Source organism: Ceratotherium simum, chromosome 5, assembly GCF_057802395.1.
Source record: "Ceratotherium simum simum isolate JZ-2026a chromosome 5, ASM5780239v1, whole genome shotgun sequence".
Classification (NCBI taxonomy): Eukaryota; Metazoa; Chordata; class Mammalia; order Perissodactyla; family Rhinocerotidae; genus Ceratotherium; species Ceratotherium simum.
This window is the reverse complement of record NC_141904.1, coordinates 83,728,055-83,747,370: the sequence shown is the minus strand read 5'-3', so window position 1 is coordinate 83,747,370 and position 19,316 is coordinate 83,728,055. Positions and strand designations below refer to the sequence as shown.

The window sequence follows — 19,316 nt, the reverse complement described above, 5'->3', positions numbered from 1 at the left end:
CCTTATAAAACTAATAGTCTGCCCTGGATTGTGGTTAAATTGTGTGGATGCTGGTATTTCAATAGACTGTAAGCATCACACCTTGATTCAACATGGTATCTTTTATTGGAGCTTAATGAGCCTACACAGTAAGTACTTGGTAAATGTCTGCTGAATGACCAAGGGATTCCCAGGATGAATTAGTCAGCTCAAAGTCCAAATATGGGGGCTCCAACTGGTAAGCCACCTGGGCTTTGATCAAACAGCTACATCTGAAAGTTTTATGTTATAACAATAATCCCACACATCAGTTTCTGTGGAATAGATGAGTCCCATCTCTAGCTCCTCTCCCCACCACAATCACAGCAGTCAGATAAAGTTGAGGAGTTTATTAGGGAAATATGAGAGGCAAAGACACCCCAAGTGACAGAAAGAAAACTCTGAAAATGTCCCTTTAAGCCAAGTGGGGATCTGGCCTGGACCTCCCCAAAAGGACAAGACACTGTTGGGTTAGCAACAACATTCTCTGGCAGCCACCTTGCCAGGAGGTGAGTGTCTCAGCCAGGACTGCCTCCCACCCCCCATCAAAGGTGGGGAGGAGACAAAGACTGTTTATAGAATCAATGCAGAGGCAATGAGAGCTGTAAGGAAAGTCTGAGAGAGAGAGAGAGAGTGGTGGGGAGGACCTTAACAAGGACTCCCGGGCTTTTGGCTTTGAATGCCTCAAATACATTGACAAGTAGTTCTACAAAATGTTACTGAAAAGGTAAAATGCCTAATGTTGTTTCCAAGAGTCCCCCCTGGACCTCTCCCCACATGCCACATCACACTCTCAGATGTACACGGCAGAGCCCAAAGGCCACATTTTTGAAAAAAAGAAAAACAAGAAGCCCTGTTGCTCTTTAAGGAGAGAAGGAGGAGCTGAAGGCTGCTGGGGCCTTTCCCACGTAGGCCTGTGTTCTGTAAAGCAACTTCCCAGCAGCAGCATGGCACAGTTCTAGGTGAGGGTCTCACCTTTTGTCACCTGTCAAAGGAAAACTGACAATTAGATAAATTCAAAAGGATAGGAGACAGGGCCGGCCCTGTGGCTTAGTGGTTAAGTGCACGTGCTCTGCTGCTGGCGGCCCGGTTCGGATTCCGGGCGCGCACCGATGCACCACTTCTCCGGCCATGCTGAGGCTGCATCCCACATACAGCAACCAGAAGGATGTGCAGCTATGACATACAACTGTCTACTGGGGCTTTGGGGGGAAAAAATAAATAAATAAAATAAAATTATCAAAAGGATAGGAGGGATCTTAAAAAAAAAAAAAATCTTATTTCAGATCCTAAGTGATTGGGAGCAGTAGAAAAGACAACAGCTTTGGAGTCCCAGACACCTGGTGCCAATGCAGGCAAGGTACTTAACTTCTTTTTTTTAATTTAATTTAATTTTATTTTTTCTCCCCCAAAGCCCCAGTAGATAGTTGTATGTCATAGCTGCACATCCTTCTACTTGCTGTATGTGGGATGCAGCCTCAGCATGGCCGGACAAGCGGTGCGTCGGTGCGTGCCCGGTATCTGAACCCGGGCCACCAGCAGCGGAGCGCACACACTTAACCGCTAAGGCACGGGGCCGGCCCGGTACTTAACTTCTTGAAGCCTGTTTCTGCTTCCAGGTTTGTTTCAGCAATAAGAGGAAATATGCGTTCTCTCTTGCACAGCCATTGCCCAGCCTCATGAGGAAGCACCTTCCCACCATACTCACCCGTGCTTCAATGTACTCTATTCTCCGTTCAAGGGCTGTCAATTTCTCGTTTAGTGTTGCAAGTCTTGAACGACAAGACATATCTGGTAAAAGGAGACTGATGTTCAGGATTAATGTCATTCCAGACACAGACACACAGACAGACACACACACACACACGGCCCCTAAGCTGAAAAAGACAAATGACATATCGTGCAGGGTACAAATGGGAGCAGGTACGCAAAGCAGGGGAGTGGAGAGGATAAGGTGAGAAGTCTCTTAGGAGCACAGATCTGTTGAACTTCCTACCAAATGTGGTAGGGAGAGAATAATGGCTCCCCCAAGATGTCCAAATCCTAATCCCTGGAACCTGTGAATATGTACCCTACATGGCAAAAGGGACTTTGCAGATGTGATTAAGGTTAAGGACTTTGAGCTCCTGGATTATCTAGATAGGCCCGATCTAATCAAGTCCATAAACGTAGACGAGAAAGGCAGAGGAAAGGCGGAAGAAGAGGAGATGGGAAGCGTGAGAAGATCTCAACCTGCCATTGTTGGCTTCGAAGATGGAGGAAGGGGGCCATGAGCCAAGGTATTCAAGTGACCTTTAGAAGTTGGGAACCTCAGCTGACAGCCAGCAAGGGTACAGAGATTTCAGTCCTAGAGCCACAAGAAACGGAATTCTGCCAACAACCCAATGAGCAAGGAAACAGATCCTCTCCTAGAGCCTCCAGAAAGGAAGGCAGCCCTGCTAACACCTTGATTTCAGGCCAGTGAACCAGTGTTGGGTTTCTGATCTACTCTACACAACTGTAAAATAATAAATTTATATGGTTTAAGCTGCTACATTGTGGTAATTTGTTACCGCAGCAACAGAAAACTAATACACCGGGGCTGTACAGACGGGCCATTGGCTCATAGGCAAACCAAGAGTTTCAAGAGAGGGGAAATAACAAGAGGAAGAAAATAATCTCAATAGGGACGAAAAGTGGAGGCCAAGAAAGTAGCAGAGACCATGGGGAGGAGGGAAGGTGCCAGTGTTTCTGAGCTCACAGAAGTCACATCACTACTGTGACTCCAGGAGCGTACTCAACGCTTCATCAAGATCTGCACAGGCCTTTCAGAACGAGAGAACACTTGGAAAACATCCGATTCCTGTGGAGCCCACATTCCAACTGCAAAATTCCTTTTCTTCCTTTACTTTTTGCAATCTTCTTTCACCACCTCACCCAAAATGAAACCTAGTTTTCCTCTAAAATACCTGTTCCTCTGCAAACTTCTCTAACAGAAACTACTTGACTATTCTTTCTCCAACTATTCTCAACATACAGGAGAAAAAGGTTTCTGGGCGTGAAAATTACTTCCTACCACCTCCTTCAACACTGTCGTTCAGTCATCTCTCAATAATCTGCACTTTTTAATTCTCAAATATCCGCTCCCAGACACTCTCTCACTCAGTGACTTAACACAACTCACAACCTTCCTATCCATCCCTTCCCTGGCCGTTATGCAAAAGCGCTTCAGCACCCATTTCAACAAATCTTCCTACAGCCTGATCTGGCCTCGACTTTCATTTCATCATGTCCAAATCTTACTCATCTTACCTGTCTAAACATTCTCCTTCAAGCTTCAGTTCAAATTAGACATCAGAGGTCTCTGCCAGAAAGATACAATTCTCTCTCTTCTGTATTTACCTAAATGTTCATGGTTGAATTTCTAATCTGAAAGTTACACACTTGGTCTTAGGTTATCACTTCCCCCTTTGGATAACAGATTTAACAGACAAGAATGTTCACCACTATTACTTAGGAATAGTTTGATAAAGTATGGCATATTAATGATAGACTATTAAAACAGCCATTAAAAACTACATGTTTGAGGGCCGGCCCCATGGCTTAGCGGTTAAGTGCGTGCGCTCCGCTGCTGGCGGCCCTGGTTCGGATCCCGGGCGCGCACCGACACACCGCTTCTCTGGCCATACTGAGGCCGCGTCCCACATACAGCAACTAAAAGGATGTGCAGCTATGACATACAACTATGTACTGGGGCTTTGGGGGAAAAATAAATAAATAAAATCTTTAAAAAAATAAAAATAAAAATAAAAACTACATGTTTGAGGGGCCAGCCCGGTGGCATAGTGGTTGGGTTCATGAGCTCCACTTCGGTGGCAGCCCAGGGTTCACAGGTTCAATCTCAGACCTACACACTGCTCGTCAAGCCATGCTGTGGCTGCATCCCACATACAAAATGGAGGAAGATGGGCACGGGGTTAGCACAGGGCTAGGATTGGCAATGGATGTTAGCTCAGAGCCAGTCTTCCTAACCAAAAAAGAATTACAAGTTTGAAAACTATTTAATGACATGAGAAAATGTTCATGCTACAAAGCCAAATGATATTTATGTACTTGTAATTTATAATTTATTATGTCTGTCTCCCCACTAGAATTAGTTAATCAAAGACAGATACTGTCTCTTATTACTCTTTGTAACCTTAGCATCTTGCCTGGCACAGAGATGTTTATTGAAAAAAATGATGGATTCTGGTATGTCAGTGGTATGTCAGTCACAAAAGATTGACTCTAGTGTGACTCCACTAATTCTACAAGTGGGGAAACCAAGGCCCATTTTGGATCACTGAAGGGACAAAATAGTAGCAGAGCTGAGTTCTGAAGCCAGTTCCCTCACTGGGCAGTATGGTACTCTTTCCCATCACACTGTCCCACCACACACAGCTATCAGCCTTTTGAACTTCTAGGCCATAATTTATTCCCCACATCTCTTAAAATTTGCTTACAGCCCAACTCTTCCACTTTCTAGTTCTTTTTTTCTTTTTTTTTGGTGAGGAGGTTTGGCTCTGAGCTAACATCTGTTGCCAATCTTTCTTTTTTTCCTTTAGGAAGACTGTCTCTAAGCTAACATCTGTGCCCATCTTCCTCTATTTTGCATATGGGATGCCCCCACAGCGTGGCTTGAAGAGCAGTGTGTAGGTCCGCGCCTGGGACCTGAACTCGTGAACTCTGGGCTGCGAAAGCAGAGCGCACGAACTTAACCACTACACCACTGGGCCAGCCCCTCTCTTTTTTTTTTCTTTTTGTTTCCATATTAGATCCTTTCCCACTCACCCATCTTCACTGCTACTCTTCTTATTCTTTTTTAAAAATAGCTTTATTGAGATATAATTTATACACCATAAACTTCACCTACTTAAAGTATACAATTCGATAGTTTTTAGAACAGAGTTGTGCAAGCATCACCATAATCTAATCGTAGAACATTCTCATAATCCCTTAAAAAAACCTTGTACCTATTAGTAGTCATTCCCCACTAATCTTTCTGTCTCTATGGATTCGCCTATTCTGGACATTCTTCATTCTTCTGTTTAATCTTGTTCTTTTTTTTTGTGTGAGGAAGATCAGCCCTGAGCTAACATCCATGCTAATCCTCCTCTTTTTGCTGAGGAAGACCGGCTCTGAGCTAAGATCTATTGCCAATCCTCCTCCTTTTTTTTTCCCCCAAAGCCCCAGTAGAGAGTTGTATGTCATAGTTGCACATCCTTCTAGTTGCTGTATGTGGGACGAGGCCTCAGCATGGCCAGAGAAGCTGTGCGTCAGTGCGCGTCTGGGATCAGAACCCAGGCCGCCAGTAGCAGAGCGCGTGCCCTTAACCGCTAAGCCACGGGGCAGGCCCTAATCCTGTTTTTTTAATCTGCTAGTGCTGCAGCTTCTAATTCCCAGGTCTAGCTTGAGTAGCAGCACCTCAGCGTCCTCCTTTTCCTGGATACACTGCCACTGCCAGGACTACCCAACAGGACTAAATCTCTTTCAGTCTAGTTTTTAGAAGCTCAAAGGCACATCATGTATGCTCTTCAGTAAGACCATGAATGTTATCACTGACAACCTGTCATATCCCATAAAAAGAGACATGCCAAAATTATCTGGAGGAGTGAGGTGGTGAAAGGGAGGGTTCCTTCCTGGATGGCTGTTCTGTTCTAGCTCCGTCAATCTGGTAATGAATCAGAATCCAAGAACACCACTACCGTATGCTACTGGCCTACATAGACAAGCACTGTTGAGAAATATAAAATGTTCTACTCCAGAAACTTCAGTCATATTTCAGATCCCATTAAATACATACTGGTTCAAACAAAACACTAGGAAAACATTCAGTAGCTGGAGAAATCTGAAACCAGAGTACACTTGTGTGTACATTATCACCAGACTTTAACTGAAAATGCCAGACGTCCTCATCAGGGTGCTTGATGGTGCATGTACATTATCACTGCTGACAAATGCCAGTTACCAGACAGCTCTTCTCTGAACTCTTACTGCACACAGCCCTAGCCTACAAAAACCAACACTGACTTGTTCTTCAATTGTTTGTGCAGCTAAGTCTTATTTCTCCAACAAAATTCTAAATTTCTTAGGAGTGGCAACTATGTCCATTTATTCCTATCTATTCCTTTCTCACAGCATCTGACACCCAGCTGGGGTCACAAGAGGCATGCTAATTTGTTGGCCAAGTATAAAAACTGAGATTTTAAAATAGCCACATTCTCTATTTTTCTCTTTACACTTCTCTGCACATATCAGCTTTAGAATCAGGAAAAAAAGGGATAAAAATAAAAAGCTATCATTTGTGACAATCTATTCTTAGAAACTTCAATTCCAAAGTACAAAACAGGCCTAGTGTTAGGATGTTATTACTGCATTATGATCTGTGTTCCTCAGGTTCAGGTGGTCCTCCAACACTGAAAGAGAAAACCACAAAGAGATCATAACTCTACTCTCACCAGCTGGAATCACACAGTAAAAGCTGTTCAGAAAGTCATTAGCTATCCTGAAAAACAGTTCCCTCTCCAAAGCACACGGCCCACACAGACTCTGGGCAGGGTAAGGATTGTAAGATTGCTGCCATTTTCAAAGAGCTCCAGATGGCCCCTAAAGTCCTATTAAATGTTTGCACCACCAAATCATGTTATCATAAACACAATACAAGCCCCAGAGATATACATCAGAACTGAAGACTCACACTAAGGGCTTAGAATGGGAAAATACATCCCAAACATGCTCATCCTGAGTCATCTAATGCCAAGACAATGTATTCAAGTCTATCCTCATGATTTATCCAGTTTCTCAGCCTGTTGGTCCTTGTCTAAACCCTTGTATCATGATGTTGCCAGTCTGCAGGAACTCGCCTCAGGTATACCTGACAGCTAAGTGACCTTGCTGTAACTTTTCATCTCGCTTCATAATTCTGTTCTTACTTATAATTAATTCTTCTTTTCTTTAAAAGGACTAAATTCCCGTTCTAAAAATCTTCAAAAACCACCTAGTAATTACTCCAAACATTAGGCTATTATCATCACTTTAAGGAAGAATCAGAGCTAAGTGAATGGAAGCCATTTCTTCTGGCTCCTTAGGATTGGAATTCTGTGTGTCTATTTCCTCAATCTAGGACTTGTTGGAAATCTCAAACAAAAAGAAAAGTCTTTATTCTCTTATCTGATCACAAAATGTGATTCACGCACATTTGATAAATTCTCAGAGCAGATATTTCCTTGCTTATAAAGCAAGAAAAGAGACATTTCTCTTCTGCAAATCCCAAGCTCAAACTCTTCAATTCTCGGTCAGTTTCAAAATTCACCCACTCTAAATTTAGTGGATCTGGTATGTCAAGAAGATTTATGTCAAAGATAAATGCATATGTATTAAAAGTTTATTAATACAAGTCAGTACTCAGAAATGAAATTTTTACACTGCCTAGATCCAAATTTGGGGGACTGAGATGCCAGATTACTTTTAAATTTTGAAAAGCAGCCCCAGTTTGACTTATTATTTCGGATGCTTTATTGATTGAACTGACATCCTCAATACTTTCCTTGGATATTCTGTGTGTACATTATCAGATATTAACTCCTACCAGATAAATGAAGTCTTTTAATTTTGCCTTTTAAAGCTAAAACTCTCCATGTCAGTGATTCATCCAACTCCTTACTCTGCCTCTCCAGAGTAAGCCAGTCTCAAAGCTGTGATTCTGTCATCATTCCATCCTTTCCCTAGCATGCAATATTTTGGTTTCCCTTATCTAGTCCTTCCTCTGAGGGAATGTTATGAATACAGAAGGTTGTGAAGAACCCCCAATAATAGTTTAGCTCTCTAGGAAAGCAGAAGAAACTAATTATGAGAACTAACATTGAAAGAGTTTGCACAGAACCTTAAAAAAAAAAAAAAACTGAGGAAACCCAGCCTATCTGAGTGGCAGGGTAAACAGGTCAGTATTTCTCAAATGTTTTCAGTTCATTAAAATCAATTAGTCTAGGGCCACCCAGTGGCTTAGCGGTTAAGTGCGAGCGCTCCGCTACTGGCGGCCCGGGTTCGGATCAGGGCGCGCACTGACGCACTGCTTCTCCGGCCATGCTGAGGCCGTGCCCCACATACAGCAACTAGAAGGATGTGCAACTATGACAGACAACTATCTCCTGGGGCTTTGGGGGGGAAAAAGAGGAGGAGGATTGGCAAGAGATGTTAGCTCAGAGCTGGTCTTCCTCAGCAAAAAGAGGAGGATTAGCATGGATGTTAGCTCACGGCTGATCTCCCTCACACACACACAAAAAAAATCAATTAGTCTAGCCTCTTGGAACTTCAGTCTCCCGTCTCCAAAACCACTTATCTTTTTCACTAAACCATACTCCTTCACTCATAGTCCTCAAAACAGTTTTCCAGGATACATGAGATCTATGATGTCTTGACTACCACTCCCTACGACAACCTCTCTCGCAAGCTGTGTGTGTGACCATGTGTCACTGACATATATTTATAATATTCTCTTCTCTCCTCAATAGCACCTTCACCCCCACTCCCTGGTGAGTGAGGAAATCCACCACACCAAGACACGTCAGGATTATAATCCCGCACACTTTGTAGGTAAATATATTAATACAAAAACCATGTTCTGCTTTGTTCTGAAGCTGTAATTACTTCATCTTCAAGAGAGAACTTCTGTGAGTGCAGGAAACGGTTCTCATTCTGTGTTGCCCAGTGCCTGAGAGAACGCCCTGCACTGACATCTAGTTTCTTCTGAAGCTTTCTGACCAGACGCACGTTCTGTCACCTTTACCGTCCTGAGGACTCCTCAGTCCTCCAGCTAGAACATAACCTGTTTCTAAATCTTTCTATACAGCAGTTTCCCTTGCTTAATGTTGCTGAATTAGTGGAAGAAAAGCACACTAGCTGGAAAAAGATATGAAATGTCACCCCTACACCTTATGATTATGTAAGAAGGTCCACCAGTGCCCCGTCCTCTTAAGGAAACACTTGGAGAACATGGGGTTGGAGCCTCTGCTACAGGCTTGCTGTCCAGAAGGAGACGGAACAACGCAGAAAGAAGTAGGCCGTGCCTAGGCAAGATTTTGCTAGAAGCAGACGGAACACCCACTGTCGGCTAGGTGCTAGCAGTACAGAGACTTCCACGGCCTTCCACGATCTGGACCTTACCTCTGACCCCATCTCCTACCTCTCAGCACAGCAAACGCGGCAGACAGGCAGGGACCGACGGGAGGGTGGCTGAAGGGGCGACGGAAAGGGGCTGAAGGGTCGACTCGACGCTGAAGGAGACGGGGCGCCGTCACGCCTTTACACGGCCGCGGCTGCGTTCTGGAAGGCGCGCTCGGCGCAGAGCGGGAACGGGAAGGGAAGCGGGGCACAGAGGAAGAGGGGAGACCACCGACGAGAAGAGAAGACACAGAGGGCGGACAGGGCTGCCTGACGCGGCCGGGAAAACCAAGGACTGGTTAATGGATCGGGGTGACGCAATGAGGCCGACGAGCTCAACCGGGGGCAAGATTACCCCACAGGGACTGCCCGGTGGAGCCTAAGGGTCAGGGCGAGAGGCGGAAGCTGCAGCCTGAAGGAGAAAGCGAAAAGCGGCCGGTGCCGAGGGCGCCCAGAGAGCCCCCTCAAAGCTTCTCAGCGTCCCCGCCGATCGGCCTCAGAGACCTCCCTCCGTCCCGCCTCCCCTGCTCGCCCGCTGACCGAACGAGTTGAGAAAGTCCGCGATTTTCTTGATGCTGCTGGTGATGACCTCAATGTACTCCCGGTTCGCCCAGTCCTGGTGAATCTCCCGCTGCACCGGATCCTCTTGTCCCGCCATGGCTGCCGCCTAAGGACGAGCGACTGCGCAGGCGCCTCGACCCTACAGGCCGCCAGTGCGCCTGCGCCGCCAGCCCACGCCCATCCCTAGGCACTCACGAATCCGCAGGCATTGTGGTGCGCCTGCGCGATGTCACGTCCTGGACTGCGGTTCGGCTCTCCTCCCACGCCCCTGAAAACAGTTGCCTCCAGCCGGGCGGGGAGAATCGAGTGCGAGCGGGGAGGCAGCCACCCCTCCTCCCCGCTTCCCCCCTGGATGCCTGGCGTTTATGGGCGTTAGAGGGCGCTTGGGCGCGCATCACCCCGTCCCTCAGCTGCTTTAAACTAAGGTTGCGGTCTGTGTCAGCGATGAGATGCGTATAGCAGATTAAACCACATTAAATACGTCGTTTAAAAAATGTCTCTCAGCAACACAGCATGATGTCGCAGCCTGCACTTATCAAATGAACAAAACGTTGTGTTTTTTAAACGTTAATACCCAGTGATGGAGGGTCTAAGGGGAAATTGATAGGCTGGCAAATAGTTGGTCACACTGTAAACTGGCACAGTCCCTTCAGAAGGAAATTTGTAAATTGTTAGCAAGAGCTGTAAAAATTTTCAAACTTTGACCTAATCATTTCATTAAGAAAATCCTTGAAAAAGAAAAAAAATACTTTAAGCACAAAGGTGCTCTTTGTAGTATTATCTATTAAAAAACAACTGTATCTCAATAGATGGTATAACCACTTACGGCAATATTATGCAGTCATTTATTTTTTATTTTTTTTTTTAAAGACTTTATTTATTTTATTTTTTCCCCCCAAAGCCCCAGTAGATAGTTGTATGTCACAGCTGCACATCCTTCTAGTTGCTGTATGTGGGACTCGGCCTCAGGATGGACCGAGAAGTGGTGCCTCGATGCGCACCCGGGATCCGAACCCGGGCCACCAGCATTGCAGCGCGCGCACTTAACCACCAAGCCACAGGGCCGGCCTATGCAGTCATTTAAATGCTAATTATGAACACTATGGCAACATAACACACATCATAAATTGAAGGGAAAAACAAAATACAAATTTTTCTTTGATTGCAACTATGCAAAAATTCTGCTTGAGGACAAGGAGGATATACCAAAAATGTCAATATCAATATCTGGCTTGTCAAGGTAGTGGAATTATGGACAATTTTATTTTTGTTTCAGGGAATATTTACAATCTGATTTGTGCAGTAAATGCTTTATATTAAAAATATATATATATATATATAGCCAAACAGTCCGTTAGTACTCCAGTAGAAGATTTTACAAGCTATAAAACTGCTTTTAGGGCCGGCCCGTGGCTTGGTGGTTAAGTGCGCGCGCTCTGATGCTGGCAGCCCGGGTTCAGATCCCGGGCGCGCACCGAGGCACCACTTCTCCGTCCATCCTGAGGCTGAGTCCCACATACAGCAACTAGAAGGATGTGCAGCTATGACATACGACTATCTACTGGGGCTTTGGGGGAAAAAATAAATAAATAAAATCTTTAAAAAAAAAAACTGCTTTTATAGCTTTTACCTCACTGGACCTTCACAAACCCTGTTTGTGGTAGGAAGTCAGGAAGAGGTTTCTCATTTTGCAGATGAGAAAACTGAAGTTCAAGGTCACACAGCTAATCAATTGGTAGACCTTCACCAGCCAATTCCAGACTGCATTATCTTTTTACTGTACCACTCCGAAAACAGGTTAAGGTCTGAATTCTATGTTTTCATATAAATTATTTCTAAAATAATAATAAATATCGACCCTAAATGTCGAACCCCAGGCATCCAGAAGGCTCTCTGCCATTCAAGACTCAGCTTCCTAAGTGATGCTGTTGAAGCAGTATTTTGCTCATCACGTGTCACAGAGAAGTCAGATAGACCTGCTTTTCCTTTAATGGTAGGGCATCTCAGTTTCAAATCCTAAGTCTACCATAGAGGAGTCACTTCACCTCTCTGAGCTTTGGTTTCTTCACGTATAATACAAAAATAACAACATGGATGGGTTAGGATCGTTGGCAGAATTATGTGAGAAAGGATAAATAAAACTCTAATAAGCACAGTGCCTGACTCCTCACAAAGCCTGCACTCATGATCAGTTTACATTTTTTATACAGAAAGCTAAATACACATATCCACCATTTTTTTTTTTTTTAATAACTAGTGGTCTTCCATGGACAAGTCAGGCCCAGCTCTTCTTTTGCTTGACTTCCTACACACCTGTTCCAGATCTCCCCTGTAATTCCAAACAACTCAAGGATATGGTGCTGTCCCAGAGTGAAGAATGTTCCTGGACTTCTGGAGCTTGTCCCTAAATGCCTCATGGGACTTGCTGTCAGGCAGTCTTCCAGTAAAAGGTTTGCCAGTGTGGTCCTTCTTCATTGTAGAAATTGTTTCTGATGTGTGATGCAGGGTTGCAGAGGCAAGATTCAGGAATGCTGCTGGTGCAACTACGAGTGCTTCCTGTGGCAGATTGCCTCAGCGTGGGGGAATTAAGTCCCCATTTTCTCTTTGAGTCCATTATACGCTTCATGGACCTTGGGGATCTTGTCAATGACTCCAGGGATAAGAATCCGCATGGAATCAAATTCTTGAAGAAATGTGTCAGTTGCATTAATCGTGGTCATCTGAGCCTCCTTTGCAATCATGTGCACTTGGACCATCATTTGCACAGTTATGGATATGGCGAGTGCACCACAGCAACGTTGTTGTCTGCTTTGAAAGCACCGAATTGGCTCTTGGCAGAGGGAATGTGGATATTGTCACAAGAATCCCAGAGCAGGGCAACCAGATTGTTGAGTGCTGCGTGATACAGACCCAGGTGATGTTGTAGGACATCAGTAATGTGTAATATGTGAGATTCTGGTTTTCCATGTGTGCGTGATAGCCATGGAGCTGGAATATCACACTCACAGGTGATGGCAAATGGTACCATTTGCTGCACAGAGGACTGTGGAGCAGATTGTCATGACAGCATGAAGCCCTCTCTATCCAACAATGTTTAATTATACAATTTTGCTTTGGGGACTTGCATTAAAAAACACAATTGTGCAATAAAAACTACTGTTGTATTTGTTTTTTTAAATAACGGGTATCTCTTTAGTCAAGAGGAAAAACTTAGTGGAAAAAGAAAATATTGTAATTCAAAACCATTTTAGTGTCTTCCAAGATTCATCACTCTGCCCCTCTCTCCATTTTCTGACTGCCCTCCCAAGACTCTCTCCACTTACCTCTCTTTCCACAGGGTGCCATACACACACAGAATGGGCATCTGACAATTCTTGACAAGTCCCTCAAGACCATCTAGCCTTCCAAACCAGGATCTCAGCCCAACCCCATCTGCCCTGCCCCCAGTCTCTCCCCTTAAACTTCACCCACAGATCCAGACGAAAGGTGACAGCTCTTACGTGTGCTGTGTTCTACAGTTCGCAAAGTGCAAGGCCTCTTTCTGAGTGTATGAGAGAAGGGCAGGCGGGCCGTTAGTTAATTCCTCCCACAGATACTACACACTGCCAGGAACTGCCATAGGCAGGCACCAGGGATATAGGAGTCAAGTGGGTAGACTTCTCCGCCCTCAGCTGTGCAAAGTAATCATTCGCAGTGATGCTTACAAAGTTGTCAAATCACTCTTTCACTATGGTGAAAGGGTCAGTTTTTCAGTGTTGTGAGAATGGGACAGCATCCTCCTTTTTGAGGTTAAGCAGAAGGCAGAGAAAAGTTTTTTTTTCATGTGAGCCCACACCACAGCCTGGCCACTGACAGACGAGTGGTGTAGGTCCGCAAGGGGAACCAACCGGGCGGCTTAAGCGGTGCATGCAGAACTTAACCACTAGGCCACTGGTGCTGGCCCAGAGAAAAGTTTTTTTGGTCAGAAAGTCAAGGGGAGGCATATATCTTTCTTCTTGCTATTGACAGGCAGGCATTTACAAATTCTCTTTGTACTGGGATCGCAGCCACAAAGGCCTTCAGAACTCTGGGTAACAGCCTGAACACTCGCTGAGCGGGGTTTAACGAGTAGAGACTAACTTTTAACACTAACTACAGGACCCGGGACCTTTATGCATGTTTGTGACGGTAGCCTTTGAAGCGGGTCGTTCTCTGTAACTACATCAAATGCACACAGGTGTGGCGGGGTGAGGAGGCGGAGGAAGGCGGCGGACGCGCGAGGGGGGGGGCGCGGTGTGTGTGTGTGAGATAATGGAGGGGAATGGAAGGGACGGGATTCGAACCAGCACTCCTTAAGGCTGAGTCCTGGACCGGGTGTTCCAACGTGGCGGGGTGAGAAGTCTAGCCCTAACGCCCCCCAGCGGGGCGCCTCGAGCCCCCACCCCGCGCCGCGGCTCGGGCTCCCCCGCGGTCCTGGATCACAGAGGCCGTTGCCAGGCGCCCGGTGGAGCAAAGATGCGGTCCGCGAACAGCAGCCGCCACTCTGGAGCATTCGTCTCACGGAGTTCAGCAGGTGAGGCCCCGGCCCGGATGGTGAGACCGGAAGCGGGCTCCCACCGCCACCTGTCTTGTCCAGAGCCGTCTGGCCCCCGCCCCCGGGTAGCCAAGCCCCTTCTTCGGGCTGGGAGAGGAAGCCTCCCCCACTCCAGGCAGCTCCAGCCCCTCGGGGTCACAGTTCACGAGAACCTCAGCTGCACTTTGACGCTGCCTTCCCCTTTCCCAGGTGGTGAAATCGAGGGACCCAGTTCCTTGGAACGGGAGGAGCAGTATGAAGGGGAAGCCCTTTTAGCCAGGAGAACCAGGTGTTCCCCGTTTGGGAGCTATTAGAGCAGCTGGAACAACTTCCAGGTTCAACCTCTCCTGGAGTGGATGCGGGTGCCTTCTGGGTGGTGGGAGTCGGAGTGGGGTGTGGCGAACTATTTGTGTGCAAGTGGTGGAAAGACCTGGGGTCAGAAGCCCTCTCTCATCCCGTGTTGGTTCTGCCAACTATTTAGGCAGGACATTTGATAAAGCCTTTTACTGGTGGTCCTATTTCCTCTTAGGAAAGGAGACAGGAAAGGCTCCTAAGATTAAGTACTTATTTTATACTAACCAGGGGCCGGTCTTCTGGTTTCAAATGTCACACACAATTCTTTAAAAAAAATGAACTTTGTCTCACAGCTATGGTGGAGGTGTCAACTTTTCACAGCACTTCCTGGGCAATTACTGGATGCGATGGGGTGACATCTGCTGCCGTTACCTTTTGTGGGAGATCTGCTATGCCCCTTAACATAATAAGTAGGTGCTCAAAAATGTTAGCTTCTCCTGAATTCAGTAAAACCCTTTATATACTGGCAATTTTCAGGTAGAATGATGGAGAATCCAAATTCTACTTGGATAATTTTGAGTTAGCAACTTCTTCTCAGCCGTTTATCTTCAAAAGGGGGGAAAAAATCAAGTTCTTAACCAGTGGGTCTCCCATAGATAAGAAAATGAAAAACAGGGGCCGGCCCAGTGGTGTAGTGGTTAAGTTCGCTGCTCTGCTTCTGGCAACCTGCGGTTTGCAGGTTCAGATTCCGGGCGTGGGCCTACACACCACTCATCAAGCCAACACTCTGGCAGGCCTCCCACATAAAGTAGAGAAAATGGGCACAGATGTTAGCCCCGGGCCAATCTTCCTCAGCAAAACAGGGGAAGACTGGCAGCAGGTGTTAACGCGTGCGCGCACACACACACACACGCACACCAGAACATGCCTTGAAAAACCAGAAAAATCTTTAAGAATTTTTAAAGATTGGCCTTTGGAAACATTTTTCCTACCAGCCTGGTGTAATTCCTCTGAGGTGGTACATATGTAGCCCAGGTGTCTGAGAGAGCTGCTCCCTTGTCTTAGAAAAAGAAGTTTTTAGGGCCAAGAGGAGACTGTCTCCATAATTAAGAATGGTGAAAGCTGAAGTTCCTTAAAAGGAACAGCATAAGTTTTTAAACTATTTAAGGTACATCAGAATCCCCTGGAGGGTTTGTTTAAATGCAGATTGCAGGGCCCTACTCCCAGAGTTTCTGATTCTTTGGGTCTGAGGTGGGGCCCCAAGAGTTTGCATTTCCACCATGTCCCAGATGATACTAGTCTCTGGATCACACTTGGTGAACCACTGGTGTGAAGTACATGGGATGTAGTCACAAATAATTAGCAAGACGTGGCCTTTCTTGAGCTTCTAACCAGAAATAACAAGGTCTCATCATGAAGTGCCAGCAGCCTCTGCCACCTCAGAGGCACAGATTCTGTCCTGAGCAGTTATCAACACAGCATAGGTCCTAGTGGTGAACTGGGATGCTCCCTTTGGACAAATCCATTTCTTCATCTGTACAATGGGTTAAAACCTACCTTCAGAGGCTTGTGATAAGGTTTAATAAACTTTTAGTACACATAGCAGTTTCCAGATTCAATACTTGTTACCATCCCCTACTGCCCTTTATAGAATTAATAGTACCCTAACATCTATTGGAATCTGTTCATGGGAATGACAGAGTAAGTTAGTCAATAATGAGGCAAAGAAATGTGAATTTGAATGGCCATGCCTTCACTAAAAGCATGCTAGGCAAATTCCATGTTCTGATTTCTCTCCTTTAGGCCTGTCAATGGCAGGATACCAGCTCTGGTCACCGTGGTCCCCACTGGACGAGAGCCTCCAATGGCTGCGGCACACGACACCTACACCTTCTTCTAAGCACCCCTTTAGGGCTTCCCTCTGCTTCTCACACACTCCTTATCTTGAAGTGCAGCCGTGCTTTCAAGAGGTCCCCCCAGTCCTAGACAGCCCATGCCGGGAGGCTGGGGTGAGTCCTAAGTTACCCTGCCACATATCAGAGCTCCAAACCATGAAAAAGAAAGGGCTGCTCAGGAAGCCCCAGCCCGTCCGCCTCAGTGGAGTGGATTCAGTCTTTGGCAGGATCATCACGGCTCAGCCACCAAGGTGGACGGGGACCTTCAGAGTTTCAGAAAAGTCAGCCTTTTGCAAAATCATCAGCCAGGAGCAGAAGTGGCCCACTGGATTCAAGGAACCTCAGATTCAGATGTCAATGACCATGTGCAAACAGATGCTGCGCTCTATGCTCTTGCTGTATGCAACATACAAGAAGTGCACCTTTGCCTTGTACCACTCCAAGTAAAGGGTCCCCATCTGATTCCTGTTCTGCACACCATACCCTTTGCTATGTGCCTGAAGCTTACAGAAACCTGTCCATGTAAATAAAACTGTGACACTGCCCCAGCCATCTTGCTTTTCTGTCAAGTGGTGACAATTCAGGAGCCTTCTCCTCCCTTCCCCTCCAAAAAAGGGCCAGTGACAGAGTAAGGGAGAACATTCCCATGGTAAAGTTGAACAACCATTTAAAAGAGAGTCAAACTAGCAGTGACAGGTACACGTGATAAAGAACCATTAAACAAACCATATAAACCAATGAGGCTGGTGTGAACTTACTTCAACACCTAAGACCACAATGAGTTGGGGAAACAAATGGTGTCAAGGAAGGAGATTATGGAGTTCTCTGTGCATGAGGATGAAGGGGTCAAAAATCTATATGTGGGTCAAGGATTAATTTAAAAAACAAATAACCTCCCCCACCAAAGCAAGAACAAAAATCCCAACCAACCATACCCTAATACCACTGGAGAGTACAACAGTGGGTAGAAATATTAACAAATATTAAACAATATTTACAACCTGGCAAGAAAGAACTAGGTAACAGCACTGAAATTGGGCTTTCTGGCAGAAGACATGAGAACTCCCCATTTTAGCTGAAGTGTACTCTTAATGTTCTAGTTCTAATAAACTACAAGTAATTTTGTAGCATTCTTGTAACTAGATTATAGGGATAACTCAGAAAAATGTGGAAATAAACATTGTATATACAAAGTCAATATGAGTTCAGTGCTGCCTTTTCCCCCTTTGTCTTGTATCTACATGATGACCAAAAATAAAAAAAGCAGCCAAAATATTCCTTTTGACTTCAATCTTTGGGCATTGACAAGAAATTCGCCACTCTTCCCAAAAGATGACAAAGATCTTCTCATCTCAAGCAAAGAGTCCTTATAATAGGAAACAGATGATTTTGATTGTTAGAACTGATGTGGTGGCATCGGTCTCCATTATTTCTCCACAGAAACCCTAATTCAATTCCATCTAATCCTTGAATAATGAAGGAAATCTGGAAAGAGGAATGAGGTAGCTGAGGCAGAACCTAAAACAGAATTTATCTATAAAACTGGTACAAGACTAAATTCTAGAATAAATCAGAGTTTCAAAACTAGTTCCCAAAGCCCAGAATCATGACCACTCTGCAGCACAGCACTGCTACGTTTGCCCAAATTGAAAGTAATGCTACATTCAAATTCTGAGCCAGGGTCTTTGATGATGTTAGACAATCTATAAAATCCACAATTAAGTTGATTCAATAAAGCCCCCTCTTTAAGGACAAAATAGGATGCTTCCAGTTAGAAAGGCAGAGAGCAGATATCAAACCCTGCACATAAAATGCTAAGACGATGGCAGAGATGGAGAGGTCTAATCAGAGTCGTCATCACTTGCATCACTATCTTGCTCCTTTTCTCCATCACTTGCTTTATCTTCTTCACCACCCTAAGGGGCAAAGGATAATCAAATATTTTAGGTAATCTGGAAGACTCCATGAATTGCTATGCTGGCCTCAGAGGATATACAACTGTACTGTATCATTGTTAAAACCAATGATAAGTTTTAAACCATTCCTTTGAAAAATGAATCAGAGGCTCCCCCATTCTTCTTGTATCATGACCTCTAAGCCAAGACAATGAAGGGAGGCCATTTTGATACTGACTTAGGCCATTCTGCAACTGAACCAAATTTGCAAGATTTTTAAATAAGCCATGGCCCTCCAGCTCTATTGCATGTATGTGACATAGAAACAAAGTGGGCATTCAATATAGAACGAAATCTTTGTTAAATTAAAAATTCTGGTGTATTTCAACTGGAATCCAGCATAAAATTCTCTCTGGTCTGTAACTCTAATCTGGGAAGTTTGCTTGGGACAAAGTACCAAACTCATAGGATACTGTCTGCTTCAAAATTTTTTATGAGAACAAGGTTCAGGTCTACTATACAAATAAAACAGAAGGCCATGTAATAAAAGATTTTTTTCATACTAAATGATCTTTCTGCATCAGCCTCACATTGCAGTACAGAGAGGCTCCACAGCAGGCATTCTTAAATCTGAGCTTCTTGGGGTCCATAACCCACCTGAACTGTAACGAAATTTCATAAACATACACATTTTTCTTTAGCTTTCTTTAAAGTCTTAAAAGCATCTGTAGTAGCCCAGAAAAGAACAAGAACCCCTACTCTTATTTTAGTCCTTAGTGGTGGCAGCTTTTGATTCTGTGCTTTGGCTCTCACATTTCTATTTTATATATTCAAACATGTTTAAATGGTTTAACTCATTCTTCTCAACATTTGGAGAACATTTTGATCTCTTCTTTTCTCTCCTCTAAAATGGTTTCAGATATG

At 45.0% G+C, this 19,316-nt stretch overlaps 3 protein-coding genes across 3 annotated transcripts in view; 1 reads left to right on the top strand and 2 right to left on the bottom strand.

Moving 5' to 3' along the window:
* Nucleotides 1–82: 82 nt before the first annotated feature.
* Nucleotides 83–9,888, bottom strand: BRK1 (BRICK1 subunit of SCAR/WAVE actin nucleating complex). Its single transcript, XM_014779613.2, has 3 exons — nucleotides 9,736–9,888; nucleotides 1,727–1,809; nucleotides 83–1,003 (listed from the first exon to the last, which is right to left on the bottom strand). Exons 1-3 carry the CDS (start codon nucleotides 9,851–9,853, stop codon nucleotides 977–979), a joined length of 228 nt encoding a protein of 75 aa, XP_014635099.1. The 5' UTR covers nucleotides 9,854–9,888; the 3' UTR covers nucleotides 83–976.
* A 4,270-nt stretch (nucleotides 9,889–14,158) lies between these two features.
* On the top strand, nucleotides 14,159–17,062 carry FANCD2OS (FANCD2 opposite strand). The gene is made up of 2 exons (XM_004443387.3): nucleotides 14,159–14,308; nucleotides 16,406–17,062. Exons 1-2 carry the CDS (start codon nucleotides 14,251–14,253, stop codon nucleotides 16,942–16,944), a joined length of 597 nt encoding a protein of 198 aa, XP_004443444.3. The 5' UTR covers nucleotides 14,159–14,250; the 3' UTR covers nucleotides 16,945–17,062.
* An 85-nt stretch (nucleotides 17,063–17,147) lies between these two features.
* FANCD2 (FA complementation group D2) overlaps nucleotides 17,148–19,316 on the bottom strand; it is a 54,724-nt gene continuing 52,555 nt past the window's right edge. Inside the window, exon 45 of the mRNA XM_087431485.1 lies at nucleotides 17,148–18,413. Within this exon, the coding sequence (XP_087287611.1) occupies nucleotides 18,339–18,413 (75 nt within the window). The 3' untranslated portion in view covers nucleotides 17,148–18,338. The remainder of the gene's footprint in view (nucleotides 18,414–19,316) is intronic.

Coding starts and splice junctions, on each gene's coding strand:
- BRK1 (XM_014779613.2), bottom strand. CDS start 9,853: ATGGCGGGACAAGAGGATCCGGTGCAGCGGGAGATTCACCAGGACTGG. Junction 1,810..9,735: donor GGACTTTCTCAACTCGTTCG/GTCAGCGGGCGA, acceptor TCCTTTTACCAG/ATATGTCTTGTCGTTCAAGA. Junction 1,004..1,726: donor TAGAGTACATTGAAGCACGG/GTGAGTATGGTG, acceptor TTCCTTTGACAG/GTGACAAAAGGTGAGACCCT.
- FANCD2OS (XM_004443387.3), top strand. CDS start 14,251: ATGCGGTCCGCGAACAGCAGCCGCCACTCTGGAGCATTCGTCTCACGG. Junction 14,309..16,405: donor CGTCTCACGGAGTTCAGCAG/GTGAGGCCCCGG, acceptor TCTCTCCTTTAG/GCCTGTCAATGGCAGGATAC.